This window comes from Sarcophilus harrisii, chromosome 6, assembly GCF_902635505.1.
Source record: "Sarcophilus harrisii chromosome 6, mSarHar1.11, whole genome shotgun sequence".
Taxonomy (NCBI): domain Eukaryota; kingdom Metazoa; phylum Chordata; class Mammalia; order Dasyuromorphia; family Dasyuridae; genus Sarcophilus; species Sarcophilus harrisii.
The window spans coordinates 192,737,609-192,759,974 of NC_045431.1; the positions used below are offsets into that span (position 1 = coordinate 192,737,609).

Consider the following 22,366-nt stretch of genomic DNA (forward strand, 5'->3'; position numbering starts at 1 on the left):
TCATTCTCCCTTCCATTTCTCATATTCCTTTCCCCACTTCTATTTCCCTGTTGGATTGGGTAAGATAGATTTCTAAATCCAACTGAGTGTGTACATATATTCTTCCCTCTTTGAATCAATTCAGATTTGAATTGAATTCAGAATTGAATTGAATCAATGAGACTGAGGTTCAAGCATTATTTGCTACCTTCATTGTAAAAGCTATTCCTTGAATGGTTCTTTTATTTGAGAGAACTGTCCCCATTCTACCTCTTCTTTCTTTCTCCTCCCAGTGCGTCCAACTTTCTTATCTTGCTCATGCTCTCTGCCTATGTAGATACTATAAAGTTTTTAGTAGTTACAAGTATCATCTCCTCACATAAGAATATGAGCAGTTTAATCATATGAAGGCTTTGAATCTTGTGTTTGAATATCAGATTTTCTGTTTGGTTTTGGTCTTTTCATCAAAAATGTTTGGAAATCCTCTATTACATTAAATGTCAATTTTTTTCCCCCTGAATGATTATACTCCATTTTGCAAGATAGGTATTCTTGAGTGTAATGCTAGCTCTTTTGCCTTCTAGCGTATATCATATTCTAAGCTCTCCTGTCCTTTACTATGAAAGCTGCTAAAACTTAAGTCATTGTAATCCTGGCTGTGCCTCCATAATATTTGAAGTTTCTTTCTGACTGCTTGCTATATTTTCTCTTTAGCCTGGGAATTTGGCTATAAAATTCCTGGGAGTTATAAATCTTGGGATTTCTTTCAGGAGGGTGGATTCTTTTGATTTCCATTTTACTCTCTGGAATTAAAATATTAGGGCAGTTTTCCTTGACTATTTCTTGAAATATGATACATAAGCTTTTTTTTGATCATGACTTTCAGGAAGCCCCAAAATTGTTATACTGTCTTTCCTTGATCTAGTTTCCAGATCAGTTGTTTTCGTGATGAGGTATTTCACATTTTTTTTTTTATTTTTTCATCCTTTCGACTTTGTTTTGTTTCTTAGTGTTTCGTGTAATCATTAGATTCCACTTGCTTAATTGTAATATTTTAGATTAATTTATTTTATTCTGAACTTAAGAAATAAAACAAACATTTCCATAACTAAGTGGAATAGAAAAACTGACGATTGCTTCTGAAATTGCAGCTTCATTATATACAACTTGCTATTTCTTTTAAATATAGAACAGTTATCATGTGCCTTTCTTTTTTTTCCTTTCCCCTATCCCAAACTTTAAGATGCCTACCATTAGAAACAAATATATGTGTGTGCATGCATATATATATATGTATATATACACACATGTATGTGAATGAGTTTTTTCCTGCATTCAAATAACATCTTTCATAGGATCTTTGCAGTTAATTTGGGTACTTATAATAGAATGACTTGGTTGCTCAAAATTGTTTTAAAAATAATACTATTGTTACTCTATACAGTGTTCTCTTGGTCCTGTTCATTTTCCTCTTATTTTGTGGAGTCATATCCATACTTTTCTAAAATTATTGAACTCATAATTTTTTATAGTAAAATAATATTCCATCATTAGCATATTGTAATTTGGTTAGTTCATTTCTCAATTAATGGGCATCCCTGTAATTTCCAATTCTTTGCCACCACAAAGAAAGCTGATTACTTGGTCAAAAGGTATAGGCATTTTGATAACTCTTTGGGCATAATTCCAAATCTGTCTCCAGAATGGTTGGAGCAGCTCATAGATCCAACAACAATGAATTAAAATTCCAATTTTTCCATATCACAGTTGTAAATTCTTTTTTTCAGTGAGCTTTTCCATTTAGCCTGTACTGCTTTTAAAGGAGATCTTTTTGTAATGATTGTACCCTTCTCCCCTCCATTTTTAACCATTAGGTCGATTCTGTTTTTTAAGGTGTTAGTCTCTTTAGTATTTCTTTGTGCCTCTTTTTCCAAGCTGTTAAATTCTCTTTTCATAATTTAATTGTGTCCTTATTTCTTTTTTTGTTTTTCCATTTCACTCTTATTGCTTTCTTTAATGCTTCCAGGAATTCGTGTTGGACTTGTTTCCAGTTAGCATTTTTCTTTAAAGCTTTGCCTGTAGCTTTTTAAAATTTTGTTGTCCTCTGAGTTTTTCTTGGGCTTCTCTGCCACCATAATAACTTTTTTTGATCATTTGCTCATTTCCCCAGCCTATTTCTTGACTTTTAATTCTTGTTAAACTTGGATTCTACTCTCAGAGCAGAGGGATCATTGTCCTAAGTTTCAGATTTTTGATGAGGCTGTTGTCAATTCTAGTTCTGTGTGTCTGTAAATTTGGAGCTTCCAAGATGGTGTGATCTTGAGAAAGGTATGATCACTGCTCTCCTGTTCTACACTCTAGTCTTTACCCAGGAAGGGCTCCTGCTCTAGTGCTTACAACCCCAAGCTCTAGTGCTCCTTTCTGAACTGTGACCCAGAACTACATTTGGACAATAGAGTTGCCAATCAGCATCACTGCATCTAGTTCCAGCAAAGAATGCCCTGTAATCTCTGTCTGACCAATTGTCTAATCCTTTTATCACGTCTGGACTGAAAGATCCCAAAGCTGCTGTCACTGCCATTGCTACTGTTGTAGCTATTTCCAAAGCCCATTCCTTGGTGCTGTTATTGTACTCTGGATAAGTTCACCTTGTGTCATATATTGTTTCTGCTAACCTCTTAAGTTGTTTTAGGCTGGAAAAGTTTTTCACTTTGACTTTTTGTTGACTCTGCTACTCCAAAAATTTGATTTGAGGGGTTATTTTAAAGTTGTTTAGAGGAGAATGTCAGGAGAGTCTAGCTGACTGGCTATACTTTGTTATCCTCACTTCATGCCCTCAGCCACTACTTCTACAATTATTGTAGCCTCTTGTCCCAGCAGCCACAGCTATGGGACGTCTAGAAGACACAGTTCTTGCCACAAAGCCCTTGTCACTGTCACATGATTGTGTTTCATAAATGCATATGATTTTATCATCAAAAATAACATCTAAGAAGGTACTTGGGGAGCAGCTGGGTGGCACAGTGGATAAAACACTAGTCCTAGAGTCAGGAGGAAATTTAGATTCAGACACTTGACACTTGCTAGCTCTGTGATCCTGGGCAAGTCACACAACTTTTGATTGCTCTGCAAAAGAAAAAAAGAAAGAGACAGAGAGGGAAAGAAGAGGGAAGAAAAGAGAAGGAAAGAAGGAAGAAAGCAAAAAGGAGAGGGAGGGAAGAAGAGAAAGAAAAGAAGGAAAGAAAAAAGAGGAAGGAAGGAAGGAAGAAGAAAGAAGGAAAGAAGACAGATAAACAAACTTAACTATATGTTTTTTATCTGAACTTTAAAGACTATGAAACTTTCTACCTGATTTGCAACTGAAATCTCCAATATATGTTGTCTCTTCTTTTAAAAAAAAAAATTAATAGCTTTTGATTTTTCAAAATAAGTGCAAAGATAGTTTTCAGCATTCACCCTTGCAAAATCTTATGTTCCCTCCTCTCTCCCCTAGACAGCAAATAATCAATATAGCTTAAACATGTGCAATTTTTCTAAACATATTTTCACATTTATCATGCTGCACAAGAAAAATCAGACTAAAAAGGGAAAAAAAAAAAAGAAAAAAATGAAAATATTTTTTATGTTGTGATCCACATTCAGTCCCCATAATCTGCTCTCGGGATGCAGATAGCTCTCTCCATCACAAATCTATTGGAATTGGCCTAAAACACCTCATTGTTGCAAAGAGCCACGTCCATCACAGTTGCTCATCTTGTTGCCATGTACAATGTTCTCCTGATTCTATTCACTACACATTCATTTAAGTCTCTCCAGATCTTTCTGAAATGAGCCACCTGATCATTTCTTATAAAACCATAATATTCCATTCCATTCATATACCGTTACTTATTCAGCTATTTGTTGTCTCATCTTATTAAAATGTGGGCTTCTTTAAAGCAGGTACTGTTTGGCTTCTGTTGTGTGCATAGTGCTTTGTACATGGTAAATATTTGGCAAATTTTTTTTCATTCATTCATCAATGCTAGAGCCATGCCTTTGTGCCAGGCCTGTTACCTCTTTTCTGAATTCTTCATCTATTTCTTCATTCTGTCAAGGATAGTCTGTATTATATCCTAACTACAGTATTTCTTCTGTTTCTGTCTCCAGTGATGTTAACCCTAATGATCTCCACTAAGATTTTTCTAGTTTCTAGATTGACTCATTAATATATCTTCTTATACAGTGCCAATTCACCATCTTTTTAATCTATTCTATTCCTTTTGACAAACACTGCTAATTCTAAAGTATATCATGGGCATCATCCCACAAATTCCTCAATGATTGTATTTCCCTAGAAAATTTTAACTAGTCAGTAGGTGGGTGCAGCCTCAGTCAAACTGAGACTTGTTGAAGACCTCAGTTTAAAAAGGCCAAGATCTCTCATTGCATCCAGAGTCATCTTTAGTCATCCTTATCTGGATCTTGTCACTGGACCCATATGCTCTAGAGGAAAAAGTGAGGCAGGTGACTTTGCCCAGCCCTCCCTCACTTCAGTCCAATTCATGTGCATGTCATGGCATCTCCTCCCTGATGTCATGGTACTCTTCCAGATTGAAGGACAAAACAACAACAACAACAACAATAGTAAGTAGGTATTTATTCTGAATAATCCTGAGACATCACAGAATTAGATTTTTGACCTAGTCAAATTCAAGTCCAAAAGGATTGCCTACTGTAGCGTACTTAACAAATGCACATCCAGCTTCTGCTTAAAGGCTTCCCAAAAGAGGGAAATTACCAAGTCTCAAAAAAGTCCATTCTACTTTGAGACATCTCTTAAGTGTTAGAAACATTTTCCTTTTAGCAAGCCTGGATTTACCTTTGCAAATTCCTCCTAGTCCTTCCCTCTAGAATCAAACAGAACAAGTTTAATCCTTCTTCAATATGGCAGCTTGGATAGAAAGTTCTATCATATTCTCCCTGGCTTTTTATTTTTTCAGTAATAGAAATCATGGCTTATACTAAAATTTTCCATCCTCCTTTACTATCTTTCTACTTTGGCTTGTATTCTTCCTCTGCATTCGGAAACATCTGCTTTAATACTTGATTCCCAAGTTATTATTCACTGGAAGCCATATTGTTTGACTTTATAACTCACTTCTAAAAACAGAGTATCCAGTATGTATTTGGTCTTAAATGAGTTTTATTTTGAGACTATTTCATGAATTTGACACTATCCCATGAGATAGAGGCAATCTGTGTGACTATTGATTGTTGAGACGAAGGAGGAGAGGTGAGTTTTTTCTGTCTTAGTCAGCAAGCATTTTATTAAGTGCCTACTATGTTAGGAGAAAGCTACATGGCACAATAGATAGAGTATCGGGAAGACTCATCTTCCTGAGTGCAAATCTGACTTCACTTACTATGTGGCACTGGGCAAATGACTTAATCCTGATTTAGGGTTTGCCCCAATTTCTTCATCTATAAAATAAGCTGGAGAAAGAAATGACAAACTACTCGAGTATCTGCCAAGCAAACTCCAAATGGGGTTGCAAAAATTGGATACAATTGAAGAAAAATGACTGAATAACAGCATATATCAAGAACCATGTTGGGGATACCAAAAAAAAAGCAAAAACAGTCTTTAACAGGCTCACACAAAAAAAAATAGGAAAACTTCATTTATAGTCATTTTTAGAAGAGTAAGGACAAGAACTTTTTCTTAGATGAGTTCTACTCAAGCTTGTAGCAAAGAAGGTTTCTAGGAGAGTACGAGGAATTCATCTTCTCCTTATGCCTGGCTTTGGTGGGATTCTTCCTGGAATATTTGTTTTATAGGACCAAGTGGAAAGACGAAAGGAGCTCTGGGGAAAACTACAAAAAATGATTCAGGGGTCCCCAAGGGCGATTCAGAGGATGACATTCCATTGCCCTTTATTTCCTTTCAAATCAGAATGAACAGAAGCCTAGTCTAGTGGAAAGAGAGCAAGTAGATTTGGAGACCCAAGATCTGGTTTCAAGAGACTCAGCTATGCAACTAACCTCTTGTGTCTAAGATAAGCCAGTGCCCTCTTCTGAGTCTTAATCTTTTCATTTGCCCGATGAGTATAGTCATACTCCATCCCAGTAGAAATAACTGTGCTTCTCCTTGTTATAAATGCCTGCTAAAATTTGGAATTGGGGATAGATGATCTGATGAGGATTTATCAGCAATTTCATAGAGGTTTATCAAGGACCAGCACCAAATTAGAAGTCATTAAAAAAAACGGAAGATGAAGAAAATTCTAATAAATTATCAGCAGGTACAAGATTGTTATTGTTATATTAACTGGATCTTGTTAGAGGAGAGCCATCTTTCCGCTTTCCCTATCTCCTAGGTGCAGTGGTCCTCAAACTTTTGTTCTCAATATCTTTATCCTATTAAAAATGGTTGAGGATCTGTCCAAAGAGTTTTTGTTTATGTGGTTTATAGTTATAGATATTGATCACATTAAAAATAAAAACTAATTATGAATTTGTAGACTCTCTGAAAGGATTTCAGAGATTCCCAGGATGCTCTGGACCAGACTTTGAGAACCACTGTCCTAGGGCCTATATATGAATCAAAGGAGATAATGCATGTGAAAGGATTTTGTAACTTGAAAAGCTTCATGCACATGTAAGGGATTATTGGTAATGAGACAAAGGGGTGGGGGAGAAGGTACCAAAAAAAACCAAAACAAAACAAGGGCAGCTTTCTTCAGCACTAGTTTTGCTATGGCTGGTTCTTTGAGAATATTAAATTGTTAGAGAGACTATTGAAGTACTATTAGTTACTGTGAGCTTTCATCTTAATAAATGTTTCTATTTTTCACTTATTATACAGGTAATTCTGACTCGGAGAGAAGAGGTGAGAAATCACCTTGTTTACTGTCACCTCATTTAAGAAGCCAATTCGTTGTGCAGTGATATTTTGTGTTCCTTTCCTATCCCCTCCTCTCACTTCCTGCCAATCTGTGGTGATCATATATACATGTGTGGTTGTAAGATTTTGAACTTTTAATTTATATTTTCATGTTAGGAATAGAAACAAAATGTATTATTACAAAAGACTACTTTTTATAACTTAGAGATTCTAGTAGCGATTATAACTCACAAATCAAGTACAGAAGACTACTTTTTATATCTTAGAAATTCTAATAGCTATTGTATAGCATAACATATTTACTGAAATGAATATTTACAAGTAATTACAACTTATTTATGTCATCATTGTGTTTGCACTGATAGCTACTATAATGATTTATTAATTACAAATTAGATCCAATCCTATAGATCCTATAATTACCCCCCATTTTATTTACAGTTGAGAAAACTGAAACTCATAATGAAGAAGCAACTTGTCTCTAGTCGCCCAACTAGTAAATTAAAACCCAAACTCAGAACCACTCTTCTCAAGCTACTTGGCCTATAGTTTTATCCCTTTCAGTGATTTGGCACTAGGAAGCATTTTTTCTTTCTTCATTAAATTTCCATTTTATTTTGAGGGGGACAGATGTCTAATAATGCTTAATATGTGATGATAATTTTACCTTTATGCCATAATCTTCTATATCTCATTTAATCGTGCATTAGATGTTATGGATGGATTCTTCTATTTCCATTGTTCAGTTCTGCAGAAATTTGCAGCTATTTAGAGAAAAGTATTGTTTAAATAGGGTCCTAAAATAATGCTAGTTCAAGAAAGGGATGTCATAGGCTAATGTTCTCTGTCGAAAAGTGTCATTATTTAAGATCCTAACCTCCAAATAGAGGAAAAGGACTATTTTAACTTCTTCAGGTGAGGCCTTATCTTGATATGTATGATGGGACTAGCAATATAAAAATGAGTGCTTTATGTTCAAAGACAAGAGTAGGAAATCAAACAAATGTAAGCAGTCTTCTTCACCCATTATCTCATCAGTGTCTTGCTCCTTGTTTCTGATACATCTTTGTTAAACTTCCTCTATTTTCATGAATTCCAAGCAATCAATTAATCTAGACAGAAGTCTTTTGGATCATAAACTCCCAATTTCTTAAATTCCAAGATAGTTTTTGGTGGCTTTGAAATTCTGATCTTCCCATAAATGTCAAATTTGTAAACATTCAAATTACAGTACTAAACATTTCCCTCCTTCCTTATTTCCCTTTTAGTTCTTTACCAGAGAGTACTGTCACATTTTGAATTATTTGATTAGGCCTACAAAGTGAATTTAACCTCTGCATTGTGGAAGTTTGTAGATTTATGCCTAGATGGAAGCATTTCTGTCAACTGTCAAGGCCAGTGGCCTTTCTGATATTATTTTGTTTTTCTCTCTTTTCCATGTATCATATATAGCAAAATATTGATAGCAGCACTTTTTTGTAGCAACAAAGTACTAGAAACAAAGTCTGATTGAGGACTGGTTGTATGAGTTGTGATACTTGAATGTAATAGAATATTATTGTGCTATAAAAAACAAATATTTTAAATACAGAGTGAAAAAGGGTAAGGAACACTCCTATCAGACTCTTTAACCTACTTATAGAATATTAGAGCTATAAAAGAATCATAGAGATCATCAGGGACAATCCCCTGATATTTTACATAAAAAGAAACTAAAACCTCAAGAGGTTAAGTGAATTGCTTAGATTTACATTAAGTTATTGGCAGAATCAGGACTGGAAGCTTGGTCTCTTGGTTTCTCCTTATCTCCTTTTACCTTTTTTCTCCTCCTTCCCCTCCTACATCTTCCTTCCCCTTCTTTCTTTTCTCTTCTCCATTCCTTGTCTCCCTTCTTTCTTCTCTCTTCTCTTTTCCTTGTCTCCTTCTCCTTCCCCTTCTTTCTTCTCTCTCCTCCATTCCTTATCTTCCCTCTCTCCTACCTTCCCCTTTTCCTTCCTCCCTTCCCCTCTCCTTCTTCTTCCCTTTTTTTCCCCTTTTCTCTCTTCTCTTCTCCCCTCCTCTTTTCCTTCCCTATTTTCTCTCTCACCAGTAGAAGCATTGGAGTGAGAAGCTATCATTAGCTTATAAACCCACCCTTATAAGTGATGCTGATCCTCTGATTGTGGATGTGTATGTTCTTGGTTTCAGATGAGACACCTATCATTGCAGTGATGGTGGCCCTGTCCTCTCTGCTAGTAATAGTGTTTATTATCATTGTTCTGTACATGTTAAGGTAAGAAACTCAGTCTCTCCATTCTGGCTTAGTCCAGTTCACTTCACCACACATCTTCATTGTCCACAGTGTATAATTATGATCATGCGTCCTCAGCCCTTGGGAGTGGGGAGTGTGAGGATACTGAGATGGAGAGCAAAATTCCCTGTGTTCCTGCCCTCACAGTCCACTAGGAGGGTAAAGGACGTAGGTGTGTCATGTGTCATGATAATACGAGTTAGAATGTAGTAGGTGTGTAGGAGTGATCAGGCAAGCCTGAAGGATTGTGAAAGACAGATTACTTCATTTCATCTGTTTTATTCTTAAGGAAGGCCTCTTGGTCTGATGTAATAGAAGGGGGTACTATTTGCTCCCCAGAACTTGAATGGGGAAAAGAGTAATGTGATGACGGATAAGCTACTTGGGCTTCAATAGTAAAAGTGCTCTTTAGCAACTGATTTTGGAGAAGCAAAGCAACCCTCACCAAGATGCTGAATATAGTCACTACTGTGGTGACACTGGTGGGAGGAGACAGATCCAGTGCCCTTCTGTGGTTCAGGCTTCCTGGGGAGGGGAGTACACATGTCTGATGAAGTGGAATTCAACCTGCAAGTATAGACTTAATCTAAAAGTGGTAGATATTTTTATTATTGAATTATCCTCTGAGTTTAAAAAAAAAAAACAACCAAAAAAATCAAAATTAAATATGTTGTCCCTTTGCTAAAGAAATAAAAATGGCCCTTTCCTGAGCATCTGAATATTGGGGGAAATTTGAGGTGTTAACATTGGTAAACTTTAAGCAGTATTATGGCCCAATAAGTGGGTTAGAAAGCTGGAATAGGAGTTAGTCCTGCCTTTCTGTCCAACTTCTGGATGTCACCAGGCCAGTGATGGAACTAACCCCCTCACCTATTTCTCTAAGATGCCAAAGGTTTTGTACCTTTGAAGTATTAAGAATCTTAAAGAGCACCATTCCAAGAAAGGACTGCATGGGATTGTTTATAGTATCATGATTACCAGGGACATTAGAGCTAGGCATGGGAACCCGGAATGTTTAACTCTTGGGTTATGGGTGAAACAATAACCAACATTCAGCTTTGCATCCTTCCTCTCCTCAAAGCACTAGCTTTGACTCGGATACAGTGCTAGAGATTCCCAGCCCTATATGGTGAGTCTGTGTGAAGAAATCTTGCTGGGGAGATCCTTTGGTTAGGCTAGTTTGGAACCCTCTAGGAGTACAAAGAAGTAGGTCTATCTTGGCACTAGGGCATGCTCCTCTCCTGGTAGCTACAGGCCTTTGGAGGGATCCTGGCGTCAAATAGCCTAACACAGCTCACCTGTGAGATCCAAAAGCCAGAGTAAGTCTCCTGTCTCTGACCCAGGACAGAGCTCTCTCTCTTTCTTTCCTTTACCCCAAGATGCAATGAAGGGAATAAATGGACAGTTTGGGCACAGGAGCTTTCAGTAGGAGCCATGTGTCCCAGTGGCCCTGCAGTCTGGTACAGGGTCCTACAGTTTTATCTCCAAAGAACATGGTGTTGTGATGACCGGAGGGGTGGGTGGTGGCCAGAAAGGGAACTGGCTCCCTCTTCTCACTGAGCAGGGGCTCTTCTCTCTTCTGTTCTAGAAAGGTTGAAATGAGCCCAATTCATAGTGACATCTTGGGCCTGCTTGTACTCTTGGGCTCAGGCGCCCATTTTTATATGCTTTCCCATTAGGTTCAAGAAGTACAAGCAGGCTGGCAGCCATTCCAATTCCTTCCGCTTGTCCAACGGACGCACTGATGACATGGGTAAGGCTGTTGGCAGTGACCTGTCCCTGCATGAGATTCGGTGGGTAAGGAGAACCGGGCCTGGTAACCCCCTGTGGGCAGGTGGCAGCATCAGGACGCCCCCACCAGCCTAGGATCCGAGGCTGGCCCAGGCAGCAGCCCTGCCTTTTATGTGGCTCTTGGGGCTGTCTTGGCCAGTGGCAGCGAGTTCCCAGGCAGGGGCCGGCCTGGCTGGCCTTGAGTGACTGACCACTTCCCCCTTGTGCTGCTGCAGAACCTCAAAGCATGCCACTTCTGGCCAGGTCTCCCAGCACCAACAGGAAGTACCCTCCGCTGCCAGTGGACAAGCTGGAAGAGGAGATCAACCGGCGCATGGCTGACGACAACAAGCTCTTCCGGGAAGAATTTAACGTGAGCCGCTTGTTTCCCTTGTGTGGGGTGGGCAGGGCCCAGCAGCCTGGGGAACCAGGTTCTCGCCCAAGGAGGGAGGACCAGTTCCTGGCCGCCTGGGCCGGAGCCTCCGCGGTTCTCCTGGGCAGAGAGAGTGGCTCCTTGCCCTTCTCGCCTTAAACCACCTGTAGGCCCGTAATTCAGGAGCTCCCCAACTAAGGCAGGAACCGTTAGTGAATGCAGAGAGCCAAGCTGGGGCAGGCCCAGAACAGTAAGGGAGCTCCTAGTCAAAGTTAAATACCAAGGCAGCCTCCAGAGCAGGTCTGAGGGTGGAGCTGGGCCTGGGCGGAGAGGAACGTTGCTGCCATCTTGTGTCTATGGCTGGCTTAGAAGTCTTTGGCCCTTTATCTTTGGCCCTGAGCTATCTCAGCCACAACCATGCTTGGGATCACAGAATACCAAACTGGAAAGGGGCTTAGAAATAAGTCATTTAGCTTATGCCCAAACACAACACTCCTAGGAATTAATACAGCTTCCATTCCCCCTCTCTAGCAGCAGAGGCTCTGCTGTTTTCCAAGGCAATCCACTCTACTTTTGGACAATTTTCATTGTTAGAAAATTTCCCAAACCGGAATCTGCTTTCCCACATACCCAGCTTCCCATATTTGTTGTTCTGCTTTCTATGGAAATAAAGAGCAGATTTGACTATTTCTATTATACATGGTAATCCTTTAAATACCCAAAATAGGTCATGCATCTATTTTGCTATTGGTCAATGAGGGAGGTTTTCATGTTAAACTCTATAGGATGAAAAGAGAAGAGTCTCCTTTAGCTCCTTTCCTATTGGCCTGTGGCTATTAAATCTGACCCTTCCTATCCAAGGCCTCATTTTTAAGGACCAGTTCCACAAATTTTGTGGGAACAAAGGTATCCCATTTTCCCTGGCACTGGTTACCTCTTTCCCCCCCAATTTTCCTATTTTACATATTCAGGCCTTCATGAAGACAGTTTGGATTCAGTGCAAGAAATCAATTCAGAAATCAATAAGCATTTATTAAATGTTTGCCCTGTATCAGACATTGTGCTAAGTCCCCTTACTGCTAAGGGAATGCAAATATAAGCAGAAACATAGTTCCTGCTTTCAAATAGCTTCCATTGTAAAGGGGTAAGAAAACATTTAAAAGAAAGCTTGAGAGAAGGTGAAAGGAGAACCTGGGAGCTGAAAAGTCAGGAATAGCAGCCTGCAGGGAAATGAAGACTTGGAGGGAGGGTCTGGGAGAAACCAGCCAATCAGGAGGCCCAGAGCCAGAGGTTCTAGTGTGAGAAAGTCCAGGGGTGGAGTAAACTTCTAAGCAATTGTGGTTTCTTAAGTACCTGCTTTGTGCCAGGTGAGGGTCAGGTGCTGGTGATACAAATATTAAGGAAACAGGTCCTGTCTTCAGGGAGCTGACATTCTACTACAGGGACACTGTCCTGTATACACACAAGTCTAGTACAAGATAGAATTGGGGCAGGAGGGAACATTGACAATGGGGGCACAGGAGTTGAATGAGAAGGGGCCTTGAGGAGGACTTCAGTGGAAGAAGTTCCTATTCCCTACAGCCCAAATATTAGCATTTTTCTAAATGCTATTTCCCTTTCAATCAGATAGGACTGTGATAAAGAAACTACAGAGCTAGGTGGCAAAGGGAAGAGTCCTGGTGTTTCGCTGACAAAGCATCTGCCCCTTTGCTGTGTTCACTTTGAAGCCTATCTCTTCATATAATAAACCGAGAAAGACCTTTCTCCCCATAATGACAGCACAGATGTTGCAATGTTCTAGGCGTTTAGAAATCACCTGGAAGTGTTGTTGTTTTTTTTAATAGCCTTTTAAGTTATATGCATGGGTAATTTTATAGCATTGACAATTGCCAAACCTTTTGTTCCAATTTTTCCCCTCCTTCCCCTAGATGACAGGATGACCAATACATGTTAAATATGTTAAAGTATAAATTAAATACAATATAAGTACACATGTCCAAACCATTATTTTGCTGTACAAAAAGAATCGGACTTTGAAATAGTGTACAATTAGCCTGTGAAGGAAATAAAAAATGCAGGCAGACAAAAATATATTAGGAATTCTATGTAATGGTTCTTAGTCATCTCCCAGAGTTCTTTTGCTGGGCATAGCTGGTTCAGTTCACTGCTGCTCTATTGGAACTGATTTGGTTCATTTCATTGTTGAAGATGGCCAGGTCCATCAGAATTGATCATCATATAGTATTGTTGTTGAAGTATATAATGATCTCCTGGTCCTGCTTATTTCATTCAGCATCAGTTCATGTAAGTCTCTCCAGGACCTTCTGAAATCATCCTGCTGGTCATTTCTTACTGAACAATAATATTCCATAATATTTATATACCACAATTTATTCAGCCATTCTCCCATTGATGAGCATCCACTCAGTTTCCAGTTTCTGGCTACTACAAAGAGGGCTGCCACAAACATTCTTGCATGTACAGGCACTTGGAAGTTTTTTTAGGGAGGAGAAGGGAGAGAGAAATGCTCTCTCCTTGTGCTAGACAATGAGGTTGCCCTGGTCATGGACCTGTCCAACTTCTCTCACAAGAAAGGAAAGTACCCATTTACCATCCAGCATAGACAACAGAAGTTTGCATTGCAGGGATGCTTGCTGATTGTCAGTTATATTTTTAGTAACATCTTATTTTTCTTATGTCCTCTAGGCTCTCCCAGCCTGTCCTATCCAGGCTACCTGTGAAGCTGCTTCCAAGGAAGAAAACAAAGAGAAAAACAGATATGTGAACATCTTACCTTGTACGTGCTTCTGGGATTTCTCATGAAACTTTCTAGTTAGTCTAGTCACTGAATACATGGGTCTTCTGAGCCAATATTTTAAAGGTTAAAAAGAGAACAAACAGTATTGAGTCTTAAGGGTAGAGTTACATCGTAGAGTTAGAGACCTTATGGCTTCCAGACCCTTCTTAGACCCATTACCTCTCATTGCCTGCTTCCATCAGTCAGGATTCATTCTAACAAACATTTCCTGAACTACTTCTTCTGTGTAAGAACCTATGCTTGGCTCTGCTGAGTAGATAGAGCAAATGATTCCAAAATGAACTCAGCCCGGGCAGAGCTTACAATAAAAGTAAATGGCAGTCATCATACATTCCGGTGCTCATGTGCTAACCTGTAATGGGTGATAAACCTCCTAATAGGATTCAGAAGATTTCTAGGGAGAGAATGCTCCCTTGTTTGTTTTTCCTAACTCTGCCTATGCTTTGTTACAAGCAGATTCCCCAGAGCCAAGCATAAAGAGGTAGAGAGAGGCACGCTGCAGTTCTAATGCAAGGAAAGAAGCTCACAAGGCCAGGAGACGGTATTCCCAGGGGCTAAAGACAGAAAGAACTGTAGCTTAACCGACTTAATGACTCCTCTGGGCTCAGCAGAGTGGTTGGTAACAATATTGTGACATTTTTTGGTGTCCTGTTATATTGCCCTCCTCCCAGGTCCAAAGATTCATAGACTCCTGGGCCAGAGGAAAGGATTCTTACTTTGTTAATCTGTTCACCTCTTGGTCCATTACAGGCTATTGTCTTTTACTGATAAATCAGGAAGGAGAAGTCTAGGAAAGTGGAAAACAGGGACCGAGGGAGTAGGTGAACCTGGACCCAGGGTAGTAGTAGAAAAATGTCCTTTAAGAATATGAAGGGGACAGGGGACAGAGGACACTGACTTGGGTTTCAAAGGGAAGAGTCATGGCTGTTGCTCTCTCTTCTAGATGACCATTCCAGGGTACACCTGACACCGGTTGAAGGGGTTCCGGATTCTGACTATATCAATGCCTCATTCATTAATGTAAGAGCTTCAGCTTCTCTCATCACTCATCTGAATGATGCACGTCACTGCAGCCTGCCTGCCTGCTCCTGCCCAGCTTGCTGGGCATGATGTGTGTCCATCTGTCTGTCTTGTCTCTTATTTGTGATCCCTTTGCAATGCACTGTGACCAGTAGGGAAGTCACTGTTTTTCTGTAAACATGGTATTGTTTACAATTGGAGACTATAGACAAGGTTTGGCATCTAAAAAGACCTCAATAAGTTGAAATGGTGGCAAAAAACAACCTAAGGTATGAATTCATTGATGGAGGGAGGGCTTCTGAGTAACAGGGCTATAATTCCTAATCTTTCTAGTTACTCCCTACAACTCTAAAGAGAGAAGCATTCAGCCACTCTCACAGCTAAAAAATATGAGAGAGAGAAAATTTGGAATAAAGCTCTTCTGATGCTTAGCCAAGGGCTTTTTTTCATATGCCTCACATGTCACTGTGAATAGCAGATTCTTTTAAATTTTACTTTTATCCCAAGATTATGTACTTTGCAAATTTGATAAGTGCATTTATGCAAGTTATCACAGTAGGAAAAGGCACAGCTCGAACTCAGAGCAAATTTACCAAATCACACTTTTTTTGCTGTGCAGACAGAGTGGGCACTGAAGTTCCAGCATCTTTGGTCACTTTTTGCTGGGTCAGTTTGAGTCAAATCTAGGAGACTACAGACTGATCTTCTCATCACTGGGGCTGTCACAGTTTTACCCTTTGGAATAATAAACAAGAGAAACTGCTCTACTTTAAATGCAAATGTTTATAAACAAATCTAGGCATCCTTATACCATTCATGAGAGGGACAAAGAAGAATGTGCACAGAAGATGTATGCATGGTGTAATCACCTATGGATTCAACAGTGACTGCTCCTGTCTGTGTCCCCTCTTTCCTTTCTAAAGGAAGGGGTCTAATCTGACCAATCTACCTCTCACTGATAAAAAATGTTGAATAGAACAGAGCAAAAGATAGAACTTTGCTGATGCTATCAGAGCCCCCGTTCAGGTTGATATCAACTCATTATTCTTCAAATCTAGTCATTGAACCAGTTTGGAATCTATTTAATGTTTCTTGTCTCCAAGGAAATTATGATAGACTTAATGTGCTTGGATTTCCATGGAAGATTTGATAGTGTCTGCTGTATTCCCCTGCTCTGTAACTATCCTGTAGATAGTTATCCTAACACCAGAAGTTTTCTCATCTATAAAATGAGGGCATGCTGTATTCAAAGGGATTAGAGACAATCTTCATTTTTCTTGTGATCAATGCTATCCAAAGGTAAGGAACTTCCCTCTTCCCCCCACCCTGGCTCTTAAAAGCTTAAATTGTTGAAGATCAGTCAGAGTTTACTATCAATAAACCAGCAAAACCAGATTTCATTTTTCCCACTATTAATGGTGAAGTCATTAGGAAGACCAGATCTGGCCTTATTACTTCCTCACTTATTTGATTAAACAATAACTACACATGAAAATACATAGGCACCCACATATATGTACTTAATCTGAAGGAAGAAGCTCAATCCCAGTTTTCCTGGACCACCTTCAACCTCTGCCCTTGAGGAATGGTCTGAAAAGTAGTGTTTCAGTGGCCTTATCTACAAAGTAACAGCAGCTCAAATTCACTGTTGTTTACCTGTAGACTTTCCCTTTCTTGTTGTTTGTAGAAAAAGCTAAATAATGACTTTGTTGGGCTGATTCTTGAAGTTGGAAGGGCTTGTGTTATTCTATCCAATTCTTCTACAACTTATCTAACAAGTAGTCATCAGCCTTTGCTTGAAGATTTCTAGGGGGGAGGAAATCCACTCCTTTCCTAGGCAGCCCATTCTGTTTTTGAATATTTTGTGAGGAAGTTTTTCTTTGTATTGAGCCTAAATTTCCCTATATAGCTTCCATCCTCTGCTTCTACTTATGCCTTCTGAGGTCAATCACAAGAGAAAAAAGCCCAATGTCTTTTATGTGAAAGCCTCTCAGATACTCGAAGACTATTCCTCTCTGAAGGAGGCTCTGTAAACTTCCCTGTAGGCTAAACATTCCTATTTCCTTTAAAACTGATCCTCAGAATAGCATAAATTTGAGGTCCATCACCACCCCAGATGCCCTTCCCAGAAATTATAGTTTATTCATATCTTTCCCACTTCTAATACTTAATACTTATGTGACCATGGACAAGTCATTTGAACACTCTGGGTCTCAATTTCCTCGTTTATAAAATGAGGCAATTGAACTAAGTGGCCTCTGAAATCCCTCTTAGCTATAAATCTGTGATCTTCCAAATGGTATCCAGAATTAAACCTGATATCCCAGCTGTGGTGTAACCAAGATAGAGTATAGTGAGACTATCACTTTGCTAGACCTGGATACTGCCTTTCCTCAAAGCCTAACATTGCATTAGCTTTCTTGGCTGTCCTAGCATACTATTGACTCATGTTGCAACACCATAATTAAACCCCTAAATCTTTTTCAAACAATGCTCTCTAGATGTCTCTCTTCTTGTATTTGTGAAGTTGACTTTTCTTAACCCAAAGGAAGACTTTGCCTTTATCCCTACTCAGTTTAATTTAATTAGATTCAGTTTAATATTCCAACTTAACATGATTTTGAAACATGGCATCCATTGTGTTAGCTGATTCCCCTCCCACCTCACCTCCAGCTTTGTTTCATCTGTAAATTTGTTAAGTGTAACATCTATTTATTCAAGTCATTAAAATATGTGTTTAGGAGCATGCTGCCAAGGACAGATCCCTGGTATGCTCCATTGGAAACAACCTGCTTTCTGATATTTCCTACCCCAGTAATCTCCACCCATCTATCCTGAAACTTAGTCAAACAAATTTATATCACACCCAAAGAAGCAACAGACTCTCCTAGTAGGAAGGTGGTAGATGGTGCAGACAGCCAACTTCTGTATAGGACAAGAAGAATAGAGTGTTTAAGAAAACAAACTTCTCTTAGGAAAGGCAACCTGAAATAGGAATCTTGGGAATTGCAATTTAGACTTCCCATGGCAGCTGTATATCAAACCACACAGGAGGTGGTGCTCTGTCTTACAGCTCGTGAACAATTTTATCTCTACATCCCTTGAGTTATGTCTGCTCAGGGAGCCATAATAGATGCTAATGCCTGAGAAATTACAGGCATAGAACTGCCTTAGGAGAAAGCTGTACTGAATTTCATTCCCAGGTCTTGATTTCTTACTCTGGGTGTTGGCTCAGCCATAGAAGCTCGCTTGGCAGGACCTTTTTCCCGAACCTTTTAGAGCTTTTAGGGAAGTTGCGTCCACAAACAGTGGGTGCTTCCTGCTATCACCCCTTCCTTCATGTTACCAGGCTAGGCAGCAGAAGAGCCAAGGATGAATTTCTGTTGATATTGTTTCTGTCGTAGACAGCATCATACAAACAAACAAACAAAACCCTCTTGGCAATCATCTAGTGCAGCCCCTTCAATTTACAGATTAGGCAGCTGACATAGAGGTGGCTCTACTAGACCTTCCCTGGTTGAGGTAATCTTCACACCTATTCAGAAGGTCATTGTTCATGTCCCTTCGGGTGAAAGCAGAAGTATCTATCTCACATGTTCTGGAGGACATCTCCAGTCTCTCAATCCATGAACTGCTGGGAATAAAAGTATGAAGGCTGTAATCTTAAGAAGCAGGCCAGAGTGGGGCATGATTCTGAGGCATATCTCAATATGGTTTTTGGTTGTTTTTTTTTTTTTTTTTTCCCAAATTTATTTTAAGAAACAGAACAAGAAAAAAGAAAAACAGAAGAGCAATACAAAACAAAACAAAAGAGAACATTGTCATGTGCCAGCATGACATTAGGGAGAACATTAGGGAGGATTCAAAATATGTAACAACAAATTATCAGATCAAGAAAGTATATATTAGTAGAAGAAATTATATTTATTTATTAATTATATTAAATGTTCATCTTTACTTCCTTGTAAATTGTTCTTTTGTTCTATGCTACACACATTTTTTACCTTTATTCCTTTTTCCCCCCCTTTCATTCCTCCCCCCCTCCAAGCAGGCTATAGTTAAGATAGGATATATTTATATATACTATGTAGATATGTGTGTGTATACACACACACACACACACACACTCCCACCACATAGACATCTACATATTTTTCCTATCCCTGCTGACCCTTTGCTTTAATTCTGCTCCTAACTTTCCTTGGTATTATTCAAACTTCATGGATCCTTCCCTTGTTTTCTTTCCTCACTCTTTGCTTTCCCATCTGCCCATCTCTCCCCCTTTATTTCTTTGTAGATTTTGGAGGGTGCTATATATGTATATATATATGTAGTATATATGTAGTATTGCCTATTGAACCCATTCCCGACGTGAGTTGATATGTTTTAAGGAGAGTTACTACATGCCCTGCTGTTTGCCTGCAATGATGCCCCTGGCTCTAAAGCCAGAACCACCAAATTTAAAGGAGGAGGAGACCCCTAAAATGCAGCAGCTCTAAGGTAAAAAGTGCTTCCAAGGTGGAGGCACTCTGTTCTCTTTCAGGGAAAAGAGCAGAAATGGGTCCGGTATATGACAAATGGTCCCAGGCAGTGGAACCAAGTAACTGTAATTCAATGAGAAGAGTTCTGACCCTGAGGTCAGAGGAGCTAAGTTCATATTTCCCTTGTAATGCTTACAACTGTGCAGTCTTGAAAGTCATTCAACCTCTTTTCATCTCAGTTTTCTTACTTAGAAATCAAGGGCATTAGATGAAACAGGCTCAGAATTTCTTTCCAGCTCCAAATCCTTTATCTGTAAAGTCTGAAGAATGGAGTTGGTTTAGTAGAGTTCCATTTTGGATCTGTTGAGTGCAAGATGCTTATGGCATGATTCACTTGAAGATGTCTAATAGATAAAGAATTGATATGAGTAGTGTTGTTTCTGAGACATTAAGGTTGTATATCTAATTTTAGATACTATCTGCAAAAACAGAATTGAACCATTGGAAGTCTGTAAAGAGAAATGGTCATAGGAACAAAAATTTGGATTTGGAAAAGGCCTTAAAAGCATCCAGTACAGCTCCCTCATTTTATAGATAATGAAACAGGCTCAGAGGTAAAGTGATTTGCCCAGTACTGCATAGCTAATGAATAGATGATGTAGAGTTTGAGCTCGGGTTTTTCTGACTCCAAATCCAGAATACTAGCTACTATTGCCTTACCCTCTCTCTCCCAAACTCAACTTGCACTGGCAGGTTGAGTAGATAACTATTTCTTCCCTCCGAGTTCTAAGGGTAACTCCAGGGTATTGAGAATTCCAGTAATATCACTGATGTTTACTCCCGCAATATAGATCAATCATTTGATAGCTCTATAATATCAAATAATCAATTTTGCACTAATTAGCCTTTATGAAGGGTTATTTACTGAGAAATTGTAGCAATGATGCCAAAAGAAAACCCTTAATCTATAAATCTCCCCCCTGGGTATAATTGAGCATTGGGGTCCAATGAAGCCTCAATTATCCATTACTCTGTTTATCCAGGAACTCGTTATAACAGGACTTTCCACTGGTGTAGAAGAGGCTCCACCTCTTTGTAGCAATTTACTGAGAAATGTAGCAACATTTCCCCTAGCAAAAGATATACATACATACCCACTTAGTTCCTGAGAAGAGTAGAATAAAATTTAAAGTAGTTGCTTTAGGAGGGGAAGGTTATTTTCTTCTTTCTTGAAGCACTCAACAAGTTCAATTCTGAGTGTAGTGTCACATCTTTAGATGTATTCATTGCAATGGATAAGATATTGCCTTGTTTATTTGGGCTGGTTTAACCAAATCATTCTTCTTGGTATAGAAAGAAAAAAGAAGCCAGAACAGAACCTTGGAGGCATGAACAATGATCCAATAAATGAGATTGTGAAGGAAGAAAACCAGAGGATAGTGGTATGAGTGGGAAGAGAAGAGGATGCAGGGAATATAGATGGTCTTTTCCTAACAGTTTGACTGTGAAAGGGAGGGAGAAAGCAGCCTTCTGTTTTAGATAATCATTCTTACTAAGTGCAAGTTTATGAAATGTGCTAATGCGCCAGAATAGCAGATCTAGGAGGAGGGAAGATAACTCCTCTACCTCTTCCCTCCAGCACTACTATCCTCTGCATGCAGACAAAGCCCAGGTATCCATTTCACCTTATTTGAACTGCTAGTGAGTCCTGGCCTTAAGTAGCAGGTAATAAAAGGGCTAACTCCATTTACACTCAAAAATTTCAAGAAGTTACTTAGTGTCCTGACCCAGGGGAAATGAATGCCAAAGGGCATTGTCTTCACTACCACATGGCAGAAGGAAGTGCACTGTATGGAATCTCGTTCCACCTCCCTCCTGCCTCCCCACCATCCTGTATCTTTACCATCCTGAACCCTGTCCTTTTTTTTTTTTTTTTTTTGAGGAGCCATGACAAAAAAGGTACTATTTATCCAGGCAGGAGGGTGTGGAAGTTGTTGGCAGGTGCTCTTGCCTCTGATAAGATACCACCTTCTCAGTAGTCAATGAATCACTAAGCATTTATTGAGTTCCTACTATGTGCTGGGCACTCTACTAAGTTTTAGGGATACAGAGAATAACAAAAACCAGTGCCTGCTTTAAAAAAGACTCATAGTCCAATGAAGAAAACATCATGCAAACAACTATGTGTAAACAAGATACATAGCTACATAAGCCATATATACATTTATATGTCACTGATATATAGATATATAGATTTACATATCATATATAAAGACATATGATAATTTAGAGATAATCTCAGGGAAAACACTGTAATTAAGTATATCTGGAAAAGGCTTCTTGCTGAAGTTGGGACTTAAAGGAAGCCTGGAAAGCCACAATGTGGAGTGAGAGAGATAGCCAGTGAAAATGCCTAGAGTTGGAAGATGGAGTGTGGTATGTATGGAGCATATGTGGAGCTTTGAAAGGCAAACAGAAGAGTTTATATTTGATCCTGCAGATGAAAGGAAGTCACTGAGGTTTATTGAATGACTGGGGTGGAGTTGGGTTTGGAATGCTCCTCCAAACTCTAACATATAACTATGCTTTAGAAAGAGAAGTTTGACAATAATGAAATATCAATAATGAAATATCAGTGAAATATTGACTGGAGTCTTAGAGGCCTAAGCTATCTGTTTCTGTTGTGGTCAGGTGTGGGGTACCATTGATCCCTAATGTTCCATTGGTTATCTGGTCCTGGTTCTCCTGG

General features: G+C 39.2%; 1 protein-coding gene across 2 annotated transcripts in view; it reads left to right on the plus strand.

The window, feature by feature from the left end:
* PTPRA (protein tyrosine phosphatase receptor type A) overlaps positions 1-22,366 on the plus strand; it is a 194,249-nt gene that overhangs the window by 154,521 nt on the left and 17,362 nt on the right. The window contains exons 6-11 of one of the 2 annotated variants that reach the window (XM_031941764.1): positions 6,827-6,850; positions 9,053-9,137; positions 10,835-10,908; positions 11,162-11,298; positions 14,005-14,095; positions 15,060-15,136. In XM_031941764.1, coding sequence (XP_031797624.1) covers positions 6,827-6,850; positions 9,053-9,137; positions 10,835-10,908; positions 11,162-11,298; positions 14,005-14,095; positions 15,060-15,136 — 488 coding nt within the window. The remainder of the gene's footprint in view (positions 1-6,826; positions 6,851-9,052; positions 9,138-10,834; positions 10,909-11,161; positions 11,299-14,004; positions 14,096-15,059; positions 15,137-22,366) is intronic. The other variant, XM_031941765.1, reaches the window with a different exon arrangement.